Source organism: Tuber melanosporum, assembly GCF_000151645.1.
Source record: "Tuber melanosporum whole genome shotgun sequence assembly, scaffold_108, strain Mel28".
Taxonomy (NCBI): Eukaryota; Fungi; Ascomycota; class Pezizomycetes; order Pezizales; family Tuberaceae; genus Tuber; species Tuber melanosporum.
This window is the reverse complement of record NW_003298764.1, coordinates 32932-52227: the sequence shown is the minus strand read 5'-3', so window position 1 is coordinate 52227 and position 19296 is coordinate 32932. Positions and strand designations below refer to the sequence as shown.

Here is a 19296-nt window from a genome sequence, read left to right as displayed (position 1 = left end):
ATGGAAGGAGCTCCTTAACGGTAAGTAAGATGTCATGTGGCTCGCACCCGTTCTAGCCCATATAATGAGCTACTCCTTTATTTATTATCATTGGACGAAGAACAAGCCTATTCCCACTCACTGCCTCAATAACAGTAACTCACTCACATATTCCATCCTGGGTGAGAAGTGGTAATCTCCGGCCCCTTTTGCTAATTACTTTACAATGTAATGCTACACCCATCATGAACTCTTTTTCATCCATATTATACATGTTCTGTGATTTGAGATTATAGAAGCGAATTAATTTCTTTAACTATATATATATTGATAGTAGAATTAGCTCTTCTTGTATCTCTACTTTGTAGTTTACTATTGAGTATACATATGTGTACCTTAGAAAAATAGTTTTTCAAAATCTGAGGATTACTGGCAAAAGCCCTTTAACTGTCCAGACGAGTACTGAGCTTAGATACCAGCTGTGGGTGCCGGTCCAAAAATCTTGTTAACCAGTATACTCCTAAGGTCTGATTTTTGGAGTTAACTTGCTGGTGGATGAGTGCTAGAGCCATTGTTTTGACTACTGCCAGCCATGGTGGATGACCCCACTCATCTAAATTTTCATACCACTGCACAATTGAGTTCTCTTCATACTTGGTCAAAAGCTGCATGGCTTTCTGTCCAAGGATATGATTTCTGCTACCCCTTAATCTCCTATACAAGATTGAGTAAGAAACTCCAAAGAGTTCAGATGTTTGCTTGATAGAGGACTCCTTTGCTTTTTCATCATAGCGTAATACCTCTTGGATCTGTTCCTCTTGTTCATTCACTTGCTGCTGCTTGACTCGTGGCATTCTGGATACTGGTATCGTTGATTTATGCTCCTTTTCACCAAATTTAGCGGGTGGTTTATCACCTGTGCGGGGTACAGCTTGGCGCCGAGCCACATCCCTGTCCCGAGCCGCTTCACCGTAAATTACGTTAGTACTGTACCTCTGGACCTGGCATGCTGTGTACCTGCTTGCCAAAAGGTTTACAATGTACCGTATTTTCCGAGAAATACGCTTCTACCGAAACACTTGTACCTTCCATCTCCCGAGAACTTCGAACCTCCCTACTGGGGTCCCCTCCACCACCAAGTCTCCTACCGGTAGGTACACCTCACTAGCTAAACCCAGCTCAATACTCCCTACCCGAGTATACAATTACCAAAAAAAAATGCTTCGCACAATCCTCCGGCCAGCCCATCAGGGTGCACTTCACATAACTACCAAAATAACAACAGCAGCCGCCACAATTCGAAAAGCCCACAGCACAACATTTGACTGGCAGGACCCTCTCCTACTCACTTCCGCCCTGACAGATGATGAAGTCACCATTTCGAATATGGCGCGGGAGTATTGTCAGGAGAAGCTTTTGCCTCGGGTTTTACGTACGTGTGCTGCCCTCAACTACTATGATGGAGGATGAAGGCTAATGGGATTTGGGTGGAGGTGAAAAGAGGCGTACCGTGATGAGCATTACGACAGGAGGATTTTGGTTGAGATGGGGGAGTTGGGACTATTGGGGGCTACGATTAATGGGTACGGATGTGCAGGTGTGGGGAATGTTGCCGCAGGGGTGGGTTCCTGCTTCCTTCCCCGCTTGGAGAGTGGGTTGGGATTGGGATTGGAGCTGATTGTTGTAGTTGGTTACTAGAGAAGTGGAGAGGTATGGAGTTCTCTTAAGCTGTTGCCAAGGGTTCGAGGAGATTATCTAGGTGCTGATGGGTATGCGAACAAAGGGTAGATAGTGGATACCGCAGTGGAATGAGTGTTCAGAGCTCACTCGTCATGGGAGGCATCGACGAGTTCGGGACGCAGGAGCAGAAGGAGCGATTCCTGCCGGGTATGGCAAAGGGAAAGATTATTGGAGCCTTTGGCCTGACAGAACGTATGTTTTCAGGGAAGATTCCCAGTATTTCCTATTGGTATTAACTATAACAAATAGCAAATCATGGTTCCGATCCTGGGTCGTAATTTACCATTCCAATCCCTCGACGAGAAGTATAGTTTGCTAATTGAAAGTTAGCATGGAAACCGTTGCCCGACCACATCCCACAAAGAAGGGAGTCTGCCTCCTTTTCGGGTCGAAAACCTGGATCACAAATTCTCCAATCGCAGACGTTCTCATGGTCTGGGCCAAACTCGACTGTAAGATCCGTGGCTTTCTCGTGGAGAGAGCTACCGCAGCTCCTGGAACACTCTCGACTCCAGCCATCAAAGACAAAACCGGGCTCCGAGCGTCCATCACTGGAATGATCATGTTAGACGGGGTGGAAGTTCCTGAGGAAAACATGTTTGCAGACGTTGATGGTCTGAGGGGCCCATTTAGTTGTTTGAACAATGCCAGGTATGGGATTGCGTGGGGTACTATGGGGGCGCTGGAAGACTGCATTACGAGAGCGAGGATATATGCTCTGGAACGAAAGCAGTTTAAAGGAAATCCTCTAGCAAAGTACCAGCTCGTTCAGAAAAAGCTAGCGGATGCGACCACGGATGCTGCTTTCGGGTTGGCCGCTTGCTTGCATGTCGGGCGGCTGAAGGATAAAGGACTCTGTGCTCCAGAGATGATTTCAATGATCAAGCGTCAAAATTGCGATAGAGCACTTGCTAACGCTCGAATGTGGGTTTTCCCTCCCCCATCGTCATCGCATCTCATTTCGTTTGTCGGTATTAAATAACGCTGCGTTATATGCAGCCTCCAGGAGATTTTCGGAGGAAATGCGGTGTCGGACGAATATGGGACTGGAAGACACGTTGCAAATCTTTTTGTTACCCAAACATACGAAGGCCAGAGTGACATCCACAGTAAGATCCGAATAACCCGAATAAACACCGAAAGGTCAGCCGCTAAAACGTTGCGCGATTAGGTCTTATACTCGGACGGGCAATCACTGGAGCCCAAGCCTTTTGTTAGTCGCCGCCGCCGAAAATGTAATACCCACCCGGAAAACATTTAGGGGAGGAGGTTGTACAAGGAGATTGTTAGACCCTTTGTTTTTCAAAGTTTTGTCTTTCTGACGCTCCAATTTAATAGAGGCAGTCGGTCCCGGGGTTGAAAAGTGTTCGTGCGAGTTTTTCGGGTTGAAGCTTGGCGCGTAACGCCTCTCTTGCATACAAATCTGGCAGACCACTCGAAACTTCACACTCGAAATACGCTTTTTCGACCCCGGGGCTGAACGACTCTATTTGCTCGTAATTCACAGTTCCAACTTATATTCATACAGTGATAGTACTTGGATGTAAACAAGAGAGATGAGGCTGGGGGGTCAAAAAATCCTGATTTCCTCCCCCAAGGCTATGACAGAAGAGATGGGAAACTTTATTGATGAATGAAGCATGGGAAACAAATGAAGAAATGCCGAGTAGCTGAAGTTTGAATAGGATTTGAAATTTGGCGAGAAATTAATCGGTAAGATGCTTGGATTGGTGAGGCTAGGTCTGCTATTTTAAGGAACCCAGGGAAGAGGCAAAGAGGCAGTTGAAACGAGAATGAAGGGACGCCGCATACTGGCGGTGCAAGTCAGTTAAATCAATTATCATACTCAAGGACTTGGGAAGGGGCTCCATCCTAATTTACAAGTATGGCAGGAAAATAGTTGAAACGAGGGGAGAAGGTGAAGCAGAAAGAGTGCCGCAGCTCAGGACCCAGGGCCAATGTTGTATTATACCGGTATGTGGGCTCCCGTCACAGCAATCTTGCGGGGTAAATGCTGGTGGGGTCGTGGTAATTGATACCGGTATTGGAGGGTCGAAAGCGATGATACCAGTAAATTTATAAGATCAAGCAGTGTGAAGACTGAAAAATACGTAAGCGGAAATATGGACTGCACCAATCGCGTATTTCAAATACCAGAACACAGTCTGCGCCCTGTACGGCCTTTGGAGGAGAAAACAGTTCTCTGTTTTCCGGTTGGTGGGGCTTGTGAGCCTTTGACGCAGCTCGAGGCAGGCGTGATCGCCTCAGAAATGCTATGGACGCTGCGGCCATAACTATTAACCAATCATTGAAAATCAAACCCAATAAATATCTTGAGCTCAAAACGTAAAATAATTTCTACCATTTATCCGTGTACCTTTTTAACAATTTCATAGAACCTTAGCACGAACGCCTGCGTTTATATAGTACGGTAGGCGAGAAGGCGCCTCTATATGCGAATAGGAGAAAAGAAAAATGAGAAGCCTTCTTCTCACTTTCGCAGTGCTTAGTCAGAGAGCCTATGACCCACGATAGAGAAAAAGGGAGAAGAAAAAAAAAGGCTGCTGGGTAAGAAGGATTGTCGGAGAGTTGGCCACTGAGGCAAAGTAGGAGAACCAGCCCCAGAAAAAAAAAGTGTTCTGTGGCCCTCTCCTAACTTCTATGTTTGAGCGTCTGATTTCACCATACTAAAGGATCGACCCTCCTGCTAAGTACAAAACTTGCCTCCCCCCCAACTCAAACTTACCCTCCTGCTCCCCACCATCTCAACTTCCACAACAACTCAACTCTCTCCTGTTCTTACCTTTGTCAATCCTTCCCTATTCTTTACTTTACGCTTCACTGTGAGTATTCCTCTGCCTTACTCCTATTTCATTCTTTTATCTTTTTATTCCTCACTTCCTTTACAACCTCCTTCTCCCCCTCTGCACCCCCCTTCCTTCTCCTTCCTGATTCCTTCGCTGTTGTCCTCTTGTCAACAACAACACCACCATCTCCCTGCTTTTGCTAACCCCGCCTTCCACAGCCGTCACTCCTACAACCTTCAATAGCAATACTCCCATAACAACCAGTTCGAAATGGCCCTCAAGAGAATTAACAAGGAACTCAGCGATCTCGGAAGGTATGGTTTTCCTCCCTATGCTACAGCAAAAATCGGTCTTCGCTTCGGCTCCCGTTGAGAGTTCGCGTGAGGGGGCGTTGCCTGGCTATCGGCTGAAAGCTATTGCTTGCTAACTGTTTACCTCTAGAGATCCACCCTCATCATGCAGTGCCGGTCCTATTGGCGAGGATTTGGTGAGTTTTACCTTGATGCCTTCCCTCCGAAAGATTTCTTTGGCTTCAAACAAAGTTTGTTGTTTGTTATCTTACTGGGTGTCGTGATGCTGCGAGACAAATACTGATGTCCTGTTTAGTTTCATTGGCAAGCAACCATTATGGGTCCTGTATGTTGACCCCTGCTTGATAGCCTCCTTCAACAAGGCATAGTTGAGCCATAAGGCCCGGCTTGGATCATAACCGAGGCGAACGTATTTTCTGACCCGTGCTTTTGTCATCCTCAGGCAGATAGTCCTTACTCCTCTGGGGTATTCTTTTTATCCATCGCTTTCCCCACCGACTACCCTTTCAAGCCTCCCAAGGTCAACTTCACTACCCGTATCTACCACCCAAATATCAACGCCAACGGCAGTATCTGCTTGGATATCTTGAGAGACCAATGGTCGCCAGCTCTGACTATCTCTAAGGGTGTGTGCTTTCTTTGTTACTGTACCTTTGCAAACTACCCGCGTGACTGGAGTTCACATTTTCACATGGGCCCTCGTGCCAAGAATATAAATTTTAACTTTTTTACTAATTGTTTACTTCCAGTTCTGCTTTCCATCTGTTCAATGCTTACAGATCCGAACCCCGACGATCCCCTCGTCCCCGAGATTGCACACGTCTACAAGACCGATCGTGCCAGGTATGAGGCTACGGCCAGAGAGTGGACCAGGAAGTATGCCATTTAGTGATGGGTGTGGTATGGATTGTGGCGGACTCGGTGGGCGGGCATTCTTTAGTCTGTTTTTTTTTTCCATTAGGGATGGTGCAAATTAAACAACTTTTTCTGATCCTCGGTGGTGGAGCTCCATGTTTAACGGATGATAGGTGAGCTCAAACATTGCGATTTGTAACGAAACAAACTTTGGCTAGTATGAAACTTGTGGTGTTTTATGGGGGATTAGTGATTCTGTAGCTGGCGTGTAGCCAAATTTGCAAATAATGCGAGAAACTGTTTATTACATTCCCTTCGCATCACCATAGAGCTATGGATATTATTTTGCTTGATTCCCCTACGATCAACAAGTCTCTAGGGGAGAAAATTCCGCATCTCGTATGATACAAATCGGTCCCTCCCTTTCTGACTGCGCCATCCCAAATCACAGTGATAGCTAAAACTCGAGTAGAAGCAACCTGACCTTCTCGAATCGCTTTGCCACATATCCCGCATGAAGCTATGGGCGCCTCTGTCCTGAAGCGCTGCACCATATGATAAGGTGCTTGTGCTGTAATTCGTAACCGTAACAGCGCACGGATAGCTAACTTACTTGGCTAGTTTGTAATTTACCACTGTACTCGAGTACGTTCGTGCCGAAGCCTATACTATCTCGACCACGCACAGCACTTTGAGTGTGTGATAAGTCTGATGACTTGTATTGCATGTACTCGGGATGAGGAAAAAGTATGGTATCCAGGCATCGCAAATGTATAGCAAAGGGTTTCTTTCTTTCTTTCTTTTTTCTTCGCAAAGAAAAAGGGAGGGGGATGGTACAAGTTGTAATGGCTCCCCTCAAAGTCAGGGTTTTTTCAACACCGCTGATTAGAGTACTGGTATTGTAGTCCACTCATATCATACCTGAGGTATAATAATGACTGTACAGCAAGATACTGCACTGTAGGGTATTCCCGATACCGTATCATAACTGGCAAAGAGGAGGAAAAGCGGTGCAGCCGGGTAATTTGAGGTTTTTTTTTTTTTTTCTTTCCTATGATAATTATAATGCTAGTAGTGCTCACTAGCCCGGCTATCATACTTGAGATCTCAAGGGAATCATACCGTTATCATAGTTGGAAGAAGAAAAAACAATCCGCTCTATTCGATCAATTTTGTATTATATTGTAGACCAATCTAACTGGTTCCGCGCCTGCAGCCTAATACCGCCCATCTCCAGGTAATATGGAGATCTTGCAGGAGGTTTTTCTTCGTACCGGTATCTTTCCCACGAAGCCAGAGGTATTTTGCTGACTGGTCTCTACTTCCTTTCCTCCTCCAACTTGCTCACACTATTCCGGGCGTGCCCCATCGTGACTGGCTGGCAGGCGGGATACTCGAGTATGATATCATAGAAAGAGTGAAGGTATTCTTGGGGAAGGACGTGTGAGGCTTGTTGTGTTGTGGTCGAATAAGCCATCTATTGCCATCAGGAAGTCAGGGAGTGAGTGATAAGTTATGATGATGTTTAGACTACGGGAGTAATGCTTTGGTTTTTTATCATTCTTCATTTACTCGCTTGGTCGCTTGTGAGACTAGGGTGTAGTATAGTGTAGCGAAGGTAGACAGTACCCAAGCAAAAAAAGTGAATGTAGAAATGGGGAGAATGGAAGGGGGTACGCAGAGATGAGACGAAAGTGAAATTGGGCACGGATTATTAGGGAGTTTTTTCTTTTTCGGTAGGATAAGTGGAATCAATGGGGGGACGCAAAAAAGAGTGAATCCAGAAAAAACCAACGTGCAACCGAACAGAACTACTGCAACAGGCATGAATTAGAGATGTAAAACTAGGGAAGCATAATATATAAAATGTCGGAATGGTCCCCTGACGAAGGCATGACACAAGAAATGGGCTACGAGAAATAAAGAGGGTAATCAAACAGATAGTTGCTCAAACAAGCCTGGACAAATTGTTCTAAAACACTTGACCGATACACACCGACACACACGCCTGCTTTGGAGGCATAGGATGGACAACAAGATCTTGAAGGTCAATGATGAAGACAATGTGGAAAGTCAGAGGTAGCAGAGAAAAACATAGTAAACCAAACCGAACTTAACCAAGCCGACTGACCCGACACGCCATTCAAACAGAAAACAGAACAGGGGGACTCTGGGACATAGGAATACGAAGAAAATGGGAGGGAAGGAAATAAAGGATTAGACGGAACTAGTATCAACGCCCTTTCCTTCCCTTTTTCTTTGGTTTAATTGTTTTTGCTTCAGCTTGCTGCTGCGCCCAGACCATCGTTGCCATCGTAAGTATGAACGGCTCGTAGTCGTGCCGGTTTCGCGCCAGCTCCAAAGCCTTTCTAGACTCTTCGTTGAAGAGGTTATCCTTTTCCATCTCAATTGCCTTTTGTTTCTGGATTAAGTCGGTGCGGAGCTCCACCAGTTGCTCCGTCATCATCCCATTGTGATGTCCAAAATCATCCGTATCAGAAGGCGGGAGGATTAAGAGGCCCGACAGTAGATCTTCTTTGCGCAAGGAAGAATGAGGATCTATTTCCTGTAGCTTGCGCTCGATGGCGCCTATCTCCCTCGCGTTGGCTTGGTGTTGTTTGTCTAGTTGGGGCGCCTTTGCAGGTTCAAGGGCGAATATACCGAAGTCAATGCTCAAATCTGAGCACCTAGCAGTCAATTCACGCATGCGACTGCCGACGCAGACGGCAAAGTTTTCATTATTACAATCTCCCACCTTGAAAGGCGTTTGTTTGAGGCCATCCAATTCCCACAGGCACCCTCCTACTTGAACGTATGCGATGTAGTGGTGAGGACCATCAATTTGATCGGTGTGGCCTCGCGCCACCTCTGCCTCCTCAGTTTTGTATTTCTTTCCCCCGTGATTTTCCTTGGACTTTAGTTCGGACTTTGGATCCGAGTCCCTAACTGCTTCCTCGTAGAGGATCAAATCTGCCTCCTCAATTTCATACCTGAAGCAAAATGAGTTGTGTGCATTCTTGATTGATTTAAATCCATCGACCGCCTGGCCTCTGTGAGGAGGCAGAAGTCCAAGGGTAAATTCGCGGAACCCCTCAAGTTGTGTGCCCAATGGTACGTTGTTGAGGTTCATCAAGATATTTAACAGTGCATAAGAGGCGCAGGCATTATCGGCAATCTATAAATTGGTTAAAAAGGTAAGGGCTAATAGGTAGAGGGGAGGGGTCGTACTTGATTACTATACCACATTCCATCGGGGAGGTCTTTTAGTTCCTCCCCCGCTTGGGTCTCGTAATGCTCATTATATGGCATGAGAAAAATAATACCATAACAAGATCTGATAATTTTGTTTGATTAGCAATAATACTCGCACAAATCGCATAGCATTCAATCAACTCACTTCACCTCTCGAAGATAATCCTCCTCCATAGAATAAAGTTCTCTCACGGCGACACTCTCGCAACCAACTTGGCGCATAATGTATTCGAAGATGGTCTGCAAAAGATACGGAGGTACATATTAGGACAGGTGCTACAAAATGCGATGACAAATGATAGAAGCTTACCGCATCGTTCAAAGTAGTGGCCCACCCTCCCCAGTTCTCCTTTTGCTCTACGATGCCCCTAATTTCAGGCGCAGCGCAAGGACTGATGTTTGATTTAACACGAGTGGACCCTCCAATGTTACTGGAGGAAGCCATATTTGTCGCCCTAACGTATTTCGAAATCACAATTGGTGTGTGGTGGAGGAACGTCGCGATGATGGTATTGAGGGTTGGTTGTGCGTAGTGGGTTGAGCGAGGGGATAGAGCTGAGTGGAGGGGTGAGGGGGGTGAGGGAATGGGTGTGCGTGGAGTGTGAGAGGTCAGAAGGTTATTGTGGAAATGAGCAGAGCTTGGAGCTAGGTCAGAATTGTCAGCGGTTTGCTCTTCTCAGTATACTCATATTACTCAGCACCCAGGATCAACTTATTGAAAGGTGTTAAATGGGAATAAACACAAGCGCAGTGGAAAACCAATGCAAACAACAGTGTCACATACGGTAGTCTAATTAATAACACCTCGACATAGTCTACCGGGGATTCCGGGCGAATAGGAAAGCATGAATCGTGTTAAAACAGGTTTAGCGTGTCTGAAGACAGGTTTAACTATCTTCAACTGCTTAAGGAAGGCAAAGAAAATCTTTATTGTGGTGTCTTCTGGGCATAGAGGTGCACAGCTGGTCAAGAGGAATCAACAAATGACGAGGAAAAGTTTGATTGTTGTATTGATTGGGGTTCCTGCTGGAGGACCGAGACTGGTCGATCTTCGGTGGAAGCGCCGCTGCCAGAATCTATGTAACTTATGGTTCCGGACAGTAAAAATCGACCTTTTGTGTATTGAGAATTGTTGGCTAATCCACAAGTTATCACTCACTTTTTTATTTCTCTTTCTTTTCTTGTTTATAAATTACCAATTCTTTAAAAATTACTAAAATTTTCTTTATTATGATATAATGAATAATATAAGGAAGATATACAAAATTCTAGATTTATTTAGCTTATAGATGAAATAAACCTTTCCACATAACTAGTACTTTGTGATATAAGTAGAAAGCTCTGTGTCTTTATATATATATAATCTCTTCTCTATTATAATGTATTTAATAGATTTTCTTGAAATAAAGATAGGAATATTTGGATAATATATGTGTTAGAACTATGTCTTTGGCTACAAATATCTTAATGGCCTCTCATACCATATCTGAAAATTGCCCTAAACCCTATATACTCATCAACAATCACTTATATGTGCATTTTAGCTCTATTTTTAAATGTGTATTGGACTCAGGACTAGGCAAAAAGTTACTAGTTTTAAAATGATTTACAAGGCTCAAATATTACTTGATTTCTTTATGGCACTGTAAATGTCTTTAGATTCACTAAATAAACAAATATACAACTTAAAAAATCATTATACAATAGTTGTGGTTGGTAATATAATTTTTCGTGAGGTGTCCATCTCGTAAAAAAAGAGGTTAATTTTTACCGTCCAGAGCCATACTTGTACGATGCATGATAAATACCGGTAGGAAGTTGCTGAAGTTGGTGAGAAACGCATTACAAAACTCGGGATAGGGTACTCGAGTAAAGGTAAACTACTGGTGTCATGCCCTGGTACTGTACTCGAGTATCATACTGTTCACGAGTACCCTGAGCGCTGTGCAATATGTATCATAGTGGTACTGGAGATACATGTACGGTACGGTACTGTACCGTACTCGTACACTCTTCTCCAGAAAGTTCTCACCACATCTAATGCATCGCAAAGTCTTGATAGTTTTCGACCAGGAGATTGCAAAAGCTACCATATTTGCTAGGAGAAAAATAATGAATATCCTCTGTGGAGTCTGTAGCTACTAAATTAAAAATATTTTCCGTGAAAAGAATCGTCCCTTGTCTTGCCATTTAGGGCCGGAGTTGTTGGGATACCTGAGGTGCTGCCAGTACTACGGTATCATAGAACTTTGCGGGTGCGATGTGGCTGGTACAAGCATGATAGCAAAACTTGAATAACTTGACTTACGCTTACACCCTGATTATGAAATCGCCATAATATCGTAGACTGTAATAGTGATATTATATATAGCGCTACGAGTATAGGGAAAGGTCTGGTGAGCATGGTTCATATGGTACTGTCCAAAGTTGTTTGTACCGGTAAAGGATTAGGGAATAAGACTTTGTTAGACGTTTTCCTATGGCGCAAGAGCAAAATGTTGCAAGTGGGGAAAGACAGCGGAAGGGGGAAAGGAAGGGAAATTCCCTAGCATGGGTACACAGAAAGGGTGCTTCACAAGTTGCGAAGTTCTGTCATCAATTTGTGACAAAAATTTGTGGAGGATCATACACCAAGACCAGTAACTTTTGAATTTATTCTAATATCATACCTGAAAAACACGACAGAGGTTTTGTGCTGGTAGAATGGGGAACCTTTTGAAACGGTTGACCACTATTTCGATGCTTTGTCAGTTCTGTGTAGGGAGACAAAGACCTTAGGATGTGGGGTTCAAGTCAATGATCCATACTGCTAGCTAATAATTGAGATCGACATAATTATGATAGGGGTGTGCTTTGATGCAGTCATGAGTTCTAGCCCGCGCGGCACGCACATGGAGGGCAACTAGTATAATGATATGATGATGTGCAGTGCCGGTACTCTAGTCCACTCGAGTACCAGTATGATACCTGTGCTCGCAGAAGTACAGTTCAAGCACTGTATGATAAGTTATAATGCTGAGCAGGACGCTCTGCAGGTTCTTGTTGTATCCTTGTGCTTAGTAACATGTGGCTGATAATAATTAAGAAAAAAAATGCAAGCCACCTTTGCGGCTCCTTGAATATAATATCACGTGTGAGCGTCATCTAAAGGAGGTTGCCCTACCGAATGGAACGCGTTGTCCTAACTTTTGTTTTCAAGAGGGCAGCCCCTGATCTAGGCCTCAGTGAGGGACCCCCGACAAAAACACCACCTCCGAAACACATCCTTTCACATCCTTTGCCTATTTTTCCTTATCCCTCGATGACCTGAGCCATCATCATGAGTGACGGAACTCCTAGGATACCTGCGGCCTTTCCAAGGTCTCCTGCAACTGGTCGAGCACGTCGAGTGCCTCATTCACCCTCACCTCCAGCTCGGGAATCTCCACCTCGTTCAGTGGGTGCGATTGTTTCTACTTCCATGACTTCAACTATCGCAACAGGTCCAAAGAACAACGCCCCGCCCAGCATGGTACAAACTAGAGACGTTGCTCTTCCACCGTTAATATCGCTCGATACACTAGATGCGCCGACACAACGTTTATACGCGGTTGGCTTCTTTGTCCTTCTGCAAGCGTGGAAGTTTTACGACATCGCGCGATTGTATACTACGGATGGGGACTCGATATCTGAGTTGTGGTTCTGCTCTAAATGGCTGGTTGTGGATGGCTGTTTCTTTTGGTTCCTACCATTACTTCGGATACCCTGGCTCACATTTACGCCGAATTTCACCCTGCGTACTATAGCTATTTTCTCGGTGGTGGACATCTTTTTGAGTCTGAAATATGAGATCCCTCTTACAGCGATTATTGGAGGCCTTTGGAAGTGTGAGTGAGCCCTTGCTTGTGGTGGCTAGTGCGCCAATAGCTAATTCCGTTGGGTTAAGTTATTTATGATCGGGAGGTTTCCATTTCTGAGAAAAGTGTCAAGTGGTACGATATCGTAAATAACAACTCCCACATCCAGGGAAAGTATACGGTTCATATTTTACCTGAAGGGTGCGTTCCTTTCGATCTGATTGTTGCTTCCGAGCTTACTCTTACAGTGCCGTCAAACTGAATCCGAATGCAAACTGTTTCTGCTTGGGGGAGGGTGTCTCTGCAATCAATCTCCCTATTCGCATCAATGGGACGAATCCCATTCACATACAGCTTGCCAGAATTGATTTTGAGACGGGGGGCGCGGATGTGATCGATATTAGTGCCAAAGAGATTAAAAAGATGCTTAAACGGGCTGAGAAAGGCGAGGATCCAAAGTTACAGGTTCTCTCGTATTCAGTCAAACAGCCTGGCCTTTATCGTCTCACCAAAGTCACAGATGTGACAGAATTGGACGTCCGCATTTATCGATCTGAGGCTCTTGTCGTATCTTGTCCGAAGGCAGCACTCAAAGTTTCCCCTACGTACAAAAGGAATAAGTGCAAGGGGGATATGTCGGATCTTGCACTGCAAGTAGAGGGCCTTGCGCCTCTTCAAATTACATATAGCCGTGAGATGAAAGGGAAGCCTACTGTGTTTACAGTCCAAAGTATTCATCCCGAAAACTTCGAATCGCCTCTGCTTGCTGGATTCAGCAGCGATGGGACATTGGCAGAGCAAGGCGATGCTGCCCTGTCCTGGGCGCAACGTCAGAATATTCCTGTACCTCTTAACGAATCACTTGGTTCCTCTGGCGACTGGGTTTATTCAGTGGATAAGGTTTCTGATGCCTGTGGCAATGCTGTCGATTACAATGCTGCTTATGAGGATGGTGATTATGTCGTTCCTAAGAGAGGGAGCCTTTCGCAAAACCTCAAAGTTCATGATAGGCCGCTTGCTCGCTTTCTTGGCTGTGATCCTCAGCATCCGATGGATCTGCCGAAGGGAGCCACGGGGGTTCTTCCCATACAGCTCTTGTCTGGTCAAGATGATGCGCCATACGAGGTTGAGCTTACTTTCACGCCGTACGAAAAGCTTGGGTTGGCCTCTGAGCACGCTTTGGGTGCGGCGGCGGGGGTACATAAACTCAAGACTCTTAGCCATGTTGTCTCCATCAAGGAACCCGGTCTTTATAGTGTGAAGGCGATTTCTAGTGACTTTTGTTCCGGCGATGTGATGGAGCCAGCTTCATGTCTTGTCATTACTCCTCCTGAACCAAGCATGGCTATGAGATCCGACGAGATCCTCGATAAATGCACCGGATCATCGATTGGTCTTACGATCGATCTTACACTTGTTGGAGCTCCGCCCTTCGAACTTTCCTACCGCCTGATAAAAGACAATGGGAACCCGGCAGTCAAGACTTTGACGATTGAACGCACCAGACATCAAGTGCAATTCACCCCTGCGGATGCTGGTCACTACGCATATGAGTTTTTCAGTCTACGGGACAAAAATTACGCTAATGTCAAGATTGATCCAAAAACCAATTATGTGGAGCAAACTGTCAAACCTATGGCTGGGGCAACCTTTGTCGATCCTTCTCCTAGAAAGAAGGTCTGTATTGATCAGCCTGTCGAATTTGACGTCAAGATGCAGGGGATGCCTCCATTAACATTGAACTACGAACTCATTCATAACGGCAAAAGAACCAAGATGACGGAACCTAACATCACGACCGGTATCCATACAATCAGGACCCCACCATTGGCAAACGGTGGGGAATATGCGCTGGCTCTAACCACGGTTGAGGATGAGAGCGGTTGCCAGATTTTTGTTGGGTCCGAGGCCAAGATCGATGTCAGATGGCAAAGGCCAAAGGCACAATTTTCCTCGATTGAAGGTAAAATGTCCGTAAGGGCTCTAGAAAGGAAGACTGTAGACATTCCATTACGCTTAACTGGCGAAAGTGTGAGAACTCCCTTTGTCTTTCATCTTTTGGCAGGTGGTTTTGCTAATCTTGCTTTCTAGCCTTGGGATGTATCCATTCGGAACCTAGACAGTAATGAGCCTGCCAAACAGCTCAAATTCGCTGGTTCCAACGCCTACCTGACCGTCAGGGATCCGGGTCGGTACAAACTTGAGAGCGTACATGACAATGGGTGCCCTGGAACAATAACCGAATCAGACAGCACGTTTCTGATCACCTGGATAGCAAGGCCGATGTTGAAGTTAGCAGAATCTTCGTCCACAACCAAGGGTGATGTGTTCACTAGAAAAGATGTTTGCGAAGGAGATGAAGATGCTATCGAGCTTGCCTTCGTTGGGAGCCCACCCTTCACAATCGACTATGAGCGGACATTCAGGCCTGAGGGCTATGATTCTAGAAGAGCGCTTGACCCAATTCCCCAAAAACTTACTGCTGGCCTCGGTGTTGCTACTGTGCGCCTAGAGACATCCCAGGCGGGTGTCAACCGGTATAAGTTTTCTCGGATTGCAGATAGTCTTTACGATAGCCCACGGGAAAGCCTTGTCCAGAATCCAATTATCCTTGAGCAGACTATCCACTCGAGGCCGTCCACGAGTTTCGCAAATCCCAGCAAAGTCTATAAGTATTGTCTGGATGCGGGCGCGGGAGATGATATAATTCCCATCCAGCTTCATGGGAAAGCGCCGTTCTCATTGACCATCAATATTAAACACTTCAATACCGGCAAGAGCGATGTCATCAATATCCCGCACATTGATTCCAATATCTTTAACTTTAGAATCCCAAGCCATGCTTTAACACTCGGAAGCCATGCAGTTAGTGTCCTCAAAGTGAAGGATTCTCGTGGATGTGTACGAAAGACTATGGAGGGTCCCCATGTTATGGTGGCTGTTGCTGATATGCCAACTATCTCACCTTCCAGCCAACAAACGAATTACTGCGTCGGAGATCGTATATCTTTTACACTTTCGGGGGTCCCGCCTTTTGCTGTTGAGTACGAATGGAACGGTGTTTTGATGAAGGCACACAATCAGCCTTCCGAATTTGCCCGTGTAGCGGAGAAGCCTGGTAATTTCACGATTACGGGACTTCAGGATTCTGCGAGTGATTGCAAGGTGAATGTTGGGCTCACTCAGATTGTCCGTGAGGTCCCTTCTGTTCGAATTAGCGACGGTTATACAGTGGTCAGGGGTATTCCCGAGGGTATTTGGCTCCCCTCTCAAACTTTTAGGCAACCATTCTAACGAGTGATAATAGGTGACCAAGCTGAGATTCACTTCGACTTTTATGGCACCCCACCATTTACATTCACGTGAGTATTTAACTATACCATCATCTCTTAAATCTAAGATTATATATCTAATATCTCTACTTCGCAGATATACTCGTAGTGAGATTGCCAAGAAGGGCTCGAAGCCCAGAATCCTTGAAATGCATTCACAAACTACAGACGGCTATAAATACAGTATGTTTGCATCCCAGGAAGGCACCTACGAAGTTGTGTCCATTGAGGACAGTTACTGCTCCTACGCTGCGGGCAAGGCGAACTCGGGACGGAAAAGGTAGTGCGGGAGGTGTGGGGTGTTATAGGTGTTGTTAATTAATAGTGGCTGGGTGGGCCAAAGGTCGGTTATCGATCAGCCCAAAAAATTGTACCAATATGAGGAGGAAAGGCGTAAGTAGTAGCGTTTGACGATTGATGATTGCTGTTCCTGTGTATACTTGTTTTCTTTTTTTCTCTTTTTTTTTTTTTTTCTCTTTTATATTTTTTCTCTTTGGGTTTGACGGCAAAATATCAAGGGGGAAGCAGTTTCAAACTAGAATATCGTTCCAGTAGCGGCACTGCTTGTAGGGTCCATAAGTTATACTTACATAGAGAAAACAAGGTTACTGTATCTTAGCTAGGAGCGTTGGGGCCGTGGATTTATATTGCCACCCAGAGCCCACAAAGGTGTGCCTAGGATGGTTATTTCATCCCCCGCTTCGGCGCTAAGGGTTAGGGACAGAGGCCTGATAAATATGGGAGCCGCTTTCTGCTGATTCGCTGGGACTCTTCCGCTGTTGTCGAATCTTCCCTGGCTGCCCTGTACTCGAGTACCGTACTCGAAACTCTCGCCGCACCGTCCATCCGTCGCATTTTTCTGCCCTAGCCACCTTACCGCACCATATCACTTCTCATCCTCGACTTCCACCTCCCTCCATCACCACTGCCATTAACACCAACACCAACTCAACCATAAATTCTACCACAACCAAACACTCTCACCACTAGCTACCACCACTGCTACCACCACCACCCCACCACCACCGTTACGCCAAGTGTTCATCACAATTCTTAGGGGCCTTGGTCTCTTCCTTTTCGATCGTGTCCGCTCTATTCTCCCCTTCCCCTCCCTATTTTCTACTTCCACTTCTAAAAAACATTCCCTCTCTTCTTTCCTTTGCATTCCCTGTCCTCATCCTCGCTGGTGCAACCTCTTCTGAAAACACCAATAACCGCCCCTTGGTTTGCTTCAACCTCGTCTCTAATCTACGCTGCTACATTACCTCGCCAACCGACCAACCTTGTTTCACTTGGTGAACTCACTCGCCATCTTGAGAACCCGCGACACCACCGCATTTTTTAGCAACCAATAAGTCAAACATCACCATACTTTAATAGGTGTCCACACAGTGTTGTAATCTGCTCATCACTTCTGGACTCTCATCCTAGTACTCTTTACATCTTTTTTGACATACGATTTCACAAATGGCGACTGCTCTCGCCGACCAGCTTGAGGCGACATCGTTAGGGTAAGTGATACCGTAAATCCTTTTGTCCCCTCCCTTGAGGCGGTGATAATCGCTAACTATTGTTATATAGGGGAGGCCAAGATCCAAACTGGAGTTCCAAATTGAAGGCGCCAAAGAAAGATCTTAGGCCGCAAACCGAGGTGTGTTTGACCTTCCTCAATTGGCTACATGCTGGTTGCTCTATACCAGCTTGGGTTAACTTTCTGCTAGGATGTCACTGCTACTAAAGGCCTCGATTTCGAAGATCTATACATCAAGCGGGAGTTACTAATGGGTATTTTTGAAGCTGGTTTTGAAAAGCCTTCTCCTATACAGGAGGAAACTATACCTGTAGCTCTTACCGGTCGCGATATGCTTGCTCGGGCAAAGAATGGGACCGGAAAAACGGCAGCTTTTGTTATCCCAGCTCTAGAGAGAGTAAATCCGAAGAGTACAAAAACTCAGGCCTTGATTCTCGTACCTACTCGAGAACTTGCTCTGCAAACTTCGCAAGTTTGCAAAAGTCTTGGAAAACATCTAGGCATCAATGTTATGGTTACCACTGGTGGGACAGGATTGAAGGATGATATCATTCGGCTCAACGAACCTGTTCACATCTTAGTTGGAACTCCTGGTAGAATCCTGGATCTCGCTGGAAAAACTGTTGCCGATTTTAGCGAATGTCCAACGTTTATTATGGACGAGGCGGATAAGCTACTCAGCCCTGAGTTTACACCGATTATCGAGCAGCTCCTCGCATATTTTCCCATTGACCGTCAGATAATGCTTTTTAGTGCGACATTCCCCCTTGTCGTAAAGAGCTTTATGGTAAGATATCCCGGTTCCCCACACTTTGGCGGTTTGTTTGACGAATGACTCGTCTAGGATAAACACCTTAACAAACCGTATGAAATAAATCTAATGGACGAGCTCACACTCAGAGGTGTTACACAATATTATGCGTTCGTGGAGGAGAAGCAGAAAGTTCATTGTCTTAACACTCTATTTTCTAAGGTACTCTCCAATGGCCTATTATGGTTTTGTTTATAGAAGCTGACATTTATTTCTCAAAGCTTCAAATCAACCAATCCATCATCTTCTGTAACTCGACTAATCGTGTTGAACTGCTGGCCAAGAAAATCACAGAACTTGGCTACTCCTGCTTTTACTCGCATGCAAAAATGCTCCAAAACCACCGTAATCGTGTTTTCCACGATTTTAGGGGTGGCGTTTGCCGTAACCTGGTGTGCTCAGATCTGCTCACTCGCGGTATCGATATCCAGGCTGTAAATGTCGTTATCAATTTTGATTTCCCCAAAAATGCGGAGACATACCTCCATCGTATTGGTCGCTCAGGCAGGTTTGGTCATCTTGGTCTTGCGATTAATCTCATCAATTGGGATGACAGGTAGGAGATCGACTTGTCCTTCTCTGGTGGTGCGGTTGCTAATATTGCGAAGGTTTAATCTTTATAAGATCGAACAGGAGCTCGGGACGGAAATTTTTCCAATACCTCCTGTGATTGATAAAAAGCTCTACGTCTATGACTCTCCTGAGAGCATTCCTCGACCACCCCCTACGCCGCAACAACCTCGCCAGGAAACGCGTGAGCACAACCAACGGCAGAACACTCAACATCAGAACCAAAATTCTCAACAACGGAGTTAGAGGCCTGAAATGTTTTGACATCCAGA

At 45.5% G+C, this 19296-nt stretch overlaps 4 protein-coding genes; 3 read left to right on the top strand and 1 right to left on the bottom strand.

Annotated features, from left to right (window-relative positions):
* Window positions 1–987: 987 nt before the first annotated feature.
* GSTUM_00000247001 (uncharacterized protein) lies at window positions 988–2937 on the top strand (the record flags this gene model as incomplete). XM_002835425.2 has 8 exons in its annotated part: window positions 988–1411; window positions 1481–1599; window positions 1667–1689; window positions 1763–1911; window positions 1969–1993; window positions 2050–2643; window positions 2719–2828; window positions 2891–2937. Exons 1-8 carry the CDS (start codon window positions 1198–1200, stop codon window positions 2935–2937), a joined length of 1281 nt encoding a protein of 426 aa, XP_002835471.1. The 5' UTR covers window positions 988–1197.
* A 1859-nt stretch (window positions 2938–4796) lies between these two features.
* GSTUM_00000245001 (uncharacterized protein) lies at window positions 4797–5829 on the top strand (the record flags this gene model as incomplete). XM_002835424.2 has 5 exons in its annotated part: window positions 4797–4840; window positions 4968–5013; window positions 5133–5162; window positions 5280–5463; window positions 5587–5829. 5 exons carry the CDS (start codon window positions 4797–4799, stop codon window positions 5724–5726), a joined length of 444 nt encoding a protein of 147 aa, XP_002835470.1. The 3' UTR covers window positions 5727–5829.
* Window positions 5830–7403: 1574 nt separating this feature from the next.
* Window positions 7404–9521, bottom strand: GSTUM_00000242001 (uncharacterized protein). XM_002835423.2 has 4 exons: window positions 9255–9521; window positions 9090–9184; window positions 8921–9026; window positions 7404–8867 (listed from the first exon to the last, which is right to left on the bottom strand). The coding sequence occupies exons 1-4, from the start codon at window positions 9387–9389 to the stop codon at window positions 7926–7928; spliced, it is 1278 nt and encodes a 425-aa protein (XP_002835469.1). The 5' UTR covers window positions 9390–9521; the 3' UTR covers window positions 7404–7925.
* Window positions 9522–12263: 2742 nt separating this feature from the next.
* Window positions 12264–16396, top strand: GSTUM_00000241001 (uncharacterized protein; the record flags this gene model as incomplete). Its single annotated transcript, XM_002835422.1, has 6 exons — window positions 12264–12810; window positions 12870–12981; window positions 13029–14811; window positions 14872–16033; window positions 16088–16142; window positions 16210–16396. 6 exons carry the CDS (start codon window positions 12264–12266, stop codon window positions 16394–16396), a joined length of 3846 nt encoding a protein of 1281 aa, XP_002835468.1.
* Window positions 16397–19296: the final 2900 nt, after the last annotated feature.

Bases quoted from the DNA above. Each gene is read 5' to 3' on its own strand.
- GSTUM_00000242001 (XM_002835423.2), bottom strand. From the start codon at position 9,389: ATGGCTTCCTCCAGTAACATTGGAGGGTCCACTCGTGTTAAATCAAAC. The intron at 9,185-9,254 runs GTAAGCTTCTAT...TATCTTTTGCAG, and splicing joins CCACTACTTTGAACGATGCG to ACCATCTTCGAATACATTAT. The intron at 8,868-8,920 runs GTACGACCCCTC...ACCAATTTATAG, and splicing joins GAATGTGGTATAGTAATCAA to ATTGCCGATAATGCCTGCGC.